The sequence below is a fragment of the Gekko japonicus genome, unplaced genomic scaffold (genome assembly GCF_001447785.1).
Source record: "Gekko japonicus isolate JY-2015 unplaced genomic scaffold, Gekko_japonicus_V1.1 scaffold939, whole genome shotgun sequence".
Lineage (NCBI taxonomy): Eukaryota > Metazoa > Chordata > Lepidosauria > Squamata > Gekkonidae > Gekko > Gekko japonicus.
This window is the reverse complement of record NW_015174301.1, coordinates 531,779-536,739: the sequence shown is the minus strand read 5'-3', so window position 1 is coordinate 536,739 and position 4,961 is coordinate 531,779. Positions and strand designations below refer to the sequence as shown.

General features: G+C 51.8%; 1 protein-coding gene across 1 annotated transcript in view; it reads left to right on the top strand.

Annotated features, from left to right (window-relative positions):
• FKRP (fukutin related protein) overlaps positions 1-4,309 on the top strand; it is an 11,316-nt gene extending 7,007 nt beyond the window's left edge. The window contains exon 3 of the mRNA XM_015424113.1: positions 2,597-4,309. Coding sequence (XP_015279599.1) covers positions 2,689-4,200 — 1,512 coding nt within the window. The 5' untranslated portion in view covers positions 2,597-2,688 and the 3' untranslated portion in view covers positions 4,201-4,309. The remainder of the gene's footprint in view (positions 1-2,596) is intronic.
• The last annotated feature ends 652 nt before the right edge of the window (positions 4,310-4,961 follow it).

Genomic DNA, 4,961 nt, shown 5'->3' with positions numbered 1-4,961 from the left:
GGCTGTCTAGATCAGTAACCCCCAACCTACTCAGGGCCTGCTAGAGAACTGCAGAGAAATGAGATCAAAGAGTCCAAAGATCAGCAAGTTCACAGAGGAGGCTGCCTGCCGGGTCTCTGCATGATTCCGTCCTCAGGCCTTGCATTCTCCCACCCGGCCTCCACTTGGGTAGTTGTCTGGATTACACGAGATTGGATCATTGATCTCTCCTGCTGCAGAGAGACAGTTGAACCAGCCACCCTGAGCGATTACACTTATTTAAATAATTTAGGACTTTGAAGGAGACTTACCCATTGCGTCCCTGCCCACACCGCACAGTCTCTTCCCCCCCATCTGAAGGCAAGCCCCAGATCGGTGACTCATGCTGACACAGGGGGCAGACTCCTCCAAGGCCAGGGAATTATACGCTCTGATAGCCGACCACCTCAGGTACCGCTCTGGGCTGTTCATTTTAGTTCAAGAAAAGAAGACTTTGTCTATCAGAAGTTTGGGATATTGACATAAGGGTAACGTTTTTTTCCCATTTTTTTCCTGAAGCCTTTTTTGTTTTTTTCCAAAAAATTGGAAAAATTGAAAAAAGAAAAGAAAAAAATGATTATGGAACGTTTTATTTTAACATGATGAATAAAATATTTTAAGACAAGGTTTTCAAATATTTTTCAAATTTCTAAAATATATATATATATGGTATCAGATTGATCTAATTTCTGTGCACTGAGGACAAGCAAGTCCTAGGTTACAAACTGAACTCTCCAATGCAAGAACAAGATGCATTTCTTCCTTTAGGAGGTGCGATTGTCAGAAGAAAATAAAAAGGTTTCAGTTTTATTTTTGCATGTGGGTGGGTATTCTGTTTGTAATAATTGTTTGGATATACTATATTTTTAATATGCTAATTGTGATAATTTCATGCCAAGTAAAAATGTCCATAGTCATATTTTATGTTCCTAAAGTAACAGAATGACTTTCAATCTAGAAAAGACAAAAGAAATGCTAATGTAGCATTTTTTCAATTTTTCCAAAAATTTCCGTTTTCCCCCGGAAAAAAACTGGGGGGAAAAACAGGGTTTTTTCCGAGCTTCAAAATTTCCGGAAATTTTACATCTCTAGGCTGGTGGCAGAATGGCCTTTCCCTTCATTAGGGGTTCAAGTTACAACAGCTTTGCCGCCTTCCAGTGCTGTGATTTAGATCAGCCAGCACTTTTTTGCTGTGCCCACCAAGTGCTTTTTTAAAAATGGGTGGGGCCAAATGGGGTTCCTGCCCAGTTGTTGTTGTTGTTGTTGTTAATATTATTTCAAAGATTTCTTAATCGCCCTATCCCGGCTTACACCAGGCTCTGGGCGATGTACAAAGGGCATAATGCCATAAAACAAAGATGATGAGATTTAAAATTTCCATATACAGTCTGATAAGAATGAAAACCAGAGTAAAAAGATCCAAGACGGTGACTTCGTAAATTTCGATTCCAGTTATTTATTTATTATTTATATTTCTATCCCACCCTCCCCGGAGGCTCAGGGTGGCTTACAAAGTATGTTGCAAGATAATACAATAGAACAATACAAAACATTAAAAATGTTAAAAGTACATCACAGTAATGGACAAATTTTGGTGCTCCTCTCCTAAAAACAAGATGGCCGTCCCCTAAAACGTCCCGTTCTCACCCAAGATGCCCACATCATGGTGACTATGGACAGAAATCATGTGGCGTTTGTGGTACAATGGCGATGGCGGCTCCTATTCAAAAGCCTGGCGGAAGAGCTCCGTCTTGCAGGCTCTGCGGAACTGAGCTAGGTCCCGCAGAGCCCTTATCTCCTCTGGGAGCTCATTCCACCAGATAGGAGCCGCCACCGAAAACGCCCTATTCCTGGTCATAACGAGTTTGATGGACCGGGGACCTGGCACATCCAGTAAGTTCTGATTCACCGACCGTAGTGCTCTTGGGGCAACATGTGGGGAAAGACTGCCCGGCCATTTAGCGGGAAGAGGGGAGAGAGGACTTAAAATATATAGGGGGAGGGAAGGGGAAGGGTGACAGCCAATGCAACCAACCCATTGCCCTCCCCGAGCAGAAGCTATTAGATATCTGACCGGCTGTACAGATCAAAATAACCACATTGTTGGTTTTATTTCGTCACTTCTTCCCAGTGTATTTTTAAAAGTTAGTCCTCTTGGTCCAGGGCACTTGTGGGGGGGGGGGTAGTTGGCTCCACCCCTTTGGTGGCTATTTTATGGCTCCGCCCCCCATGTCAGAATTCCAAAGGCGCCCACGGGCTCAAAAAGGTTGTTAACAATGTTCCCTCTAAGCCATGGAGTGTTGCGAGCAAAAATTCTACCTTGTGAGCTCCTGGCATTAAAGTTGTGAGTGAGCAATTTGGCTGCTGCATAAATTAGTTTGCTCTGGAGCCCTCCTCCCTGAGCTAAGACAAAAGTGTGTGAGCCAGAGGCTAGAAAACCGTGAGCTAGCCTCACACTCTCAGCTTAGGGGGAACACTGGTTGTTAACCCCCGATTAAGATTGTCCTTCCGGTATATTGCAGCAAAGAGCACAGCAGCCATTTTCTTTCTTAATGACTTCTTCTCCACGGCTACCCAGGTAGACTAGATTTGGATGGATGAGTCCAGAACCGCAGGACCCCTCATGGTCCAGGGACCGGCCCCCCGCGACGCCCTCCCGCCCCTCGCAAGATGCGCGTCACTTTCTGCCAGGCCGTGCTGGCCGTCGCCATAGCGTTTAACCTGCTGGTCCTCTACTACATCTCACGGCTGCAACAGCACATCCTCCACCGCCACCGAGACCACGCGCAGCCCAGCGCCCGTCAGCAGGCCGCTCCCCTGAGGCCCGGCGTGACCCTCCTCATCAGGGAGTTCGAAGATTTCGAAAACTACGTCCCCAACGTGGCTCGGTCTTTCCTGAGACAAGAACCGGAGCTGCCCATTGTCGTGGCGGCGGACCGCCTCCCGTACCCGCCCATGGTTCTCCCAAACGCTCCCAACGTCCAAGTGGTCCTTCTCAAGCCGACCCCCGACCAGCCCGCCCACGTCTTCAGGCCCGAGACCTACGTGAGAACGGAACACGTGGCCCTGGTGCCCGACGGGGTGAAGGCGGACGCGACATCCCAGCTGGAGCGGATGCTGGAAGAGTTCAAGGCCAGCCAAAGCACGGTGGAGATGGTGGCAGCTCCCGTACACTCCATGACCCCCCTCCAGTGCCTGAACCTCCGGGTCAGCCTTAAGGAATGGATGGCCGAGTACACAGCGGCGCCTCCTTCCTCCAAGCTGTGCACGGCCTTGAAGGGGGAGGCCGTCCTCCTTCTCCGCACCAAGGACCTCTTCAACCTCTCCGTGCCCCTGGCCAAGCCTCTGCTGACCTCCCTCTTCATCCAGACCTCCCTGCGAGGCTGGGCGGTCCGCCTCCTCGACGTCTCTTTCTCGGCCCTCCACCACCCCTTGTTCACCTCCTCCCACAACCAGTGGAAGGCCGACAACCTCGCCCGATCCAACCGGCTGCAGCTCTTCCGGGACTTCGGGATCAAGCGGGTCGTCCTGGAGGACGGGAAGGAGCAGTGGTTCGGATGCGGCAAGGAGACCCCGCGGTGCTTCGGGACCATCCACGACGACACCCCAGAATACCTCTACCGAAACCGCTGGACCCCACCCTGCTGCCTCAAAGCCTTGAGGGAGACGGCCAAATACGTCATCAACGTCCTGGAGACGTCCGGGGTGCGGTACTGGCTGGAAGGGGGGACGCTCCTCGGGGCAGCCCGTCATCACGACCTCATCCCGTGGGACTACGACGTTGACATGGGCATCTACCTGGAGGACATCCCCAACTGCGAGCTGCTCAGGGGCGCCGAGTTGGGCTCCATCGTGGACGAGAAGGGCTTTGTCTGGGAGAAAGCTGTCGAGGGGGACTTCTACCGAGTGCAGTACAGCGAGCACAACCACCTGCACGTCGACCTCTGGCCCTTCTATCCCAAGAACGGCGTGATGACCAAGGACACCTGGATGGACCACCGGCAGGACGTCGAGTTCCCCGAACACTTCCTGAAGCCCTTGGTCCCCATCCAGTTCGCCGGCTTCCTGGCTCTCGCGCCCAACGATCACCGGGCCTTCCTGGAGCTGAAGTTTGGAGAAGGAGTGATCGAAAACCCGGAATACCCCAACCCGGCACTGAAGAGAATGGAGAAGGAAAACTGAACGGGCGCTTTGGGCGGGTCTGAGCCTTGAAGAGAGAGGCTCTCGGGTATCTCAGAGCTAAAGTTCTTCCCTTTCTTGAGTGTGTGTGTGTGTATGTGTGTGAAGTGCTTTCAAGTCACAGCTGTCTTATGGCAATCTGGTAGGATTTTCAAGGCAAGAGACATTCAGAGGTGGTTTGCCATGGCCTGCTTCTGTATTGTGACCCTGGTGTTCCTTTGGCGGTCCCCCATCCAAGTACTAACCAGGGCTGGCCCTACTTAGCTTCTGAAATCTGACGAGATCGGGCCAGCCCGGGCCATCCAGGTCAGGGGGCAAAAGACCTACAGAGGCGGTTTGCCATTGCCTGCCTCTGCATAGCAACCGCAGGCTTCCTTGGTGGTCCCCCATCCAAGTGCTAACCAGGGCTGACCCTGCTTAGCTGTCAAGATACAGCCGACTTAGGGCAACCCTGTAGGGTTTTCAAGGCAAGGGGCGTTCAGAGGTGGCTTGCCATTGCCTGCCTCTGCATAGCAACCCTGGGCTTCCTTGGTGGTCCCCCATCCAAGTGCTAACCAGGGCTGACTCTGCTTAGCTGTCAAGATACAGCTGACTTATGGCAACCCTGTAGGGTTTTCAAGGCAAGGGGCGTTCAGAGGCGGTTTGCCATTGCCTGCCTCTGCGTAGCAACCCTGGACTCCCCTGGGGGTCTCCCATCCAAGTGCTAACCATGGCTGACCCTGCTTGGCTTCCGAGATCTGACGAGATGAGGCTAGCCTGGGCTA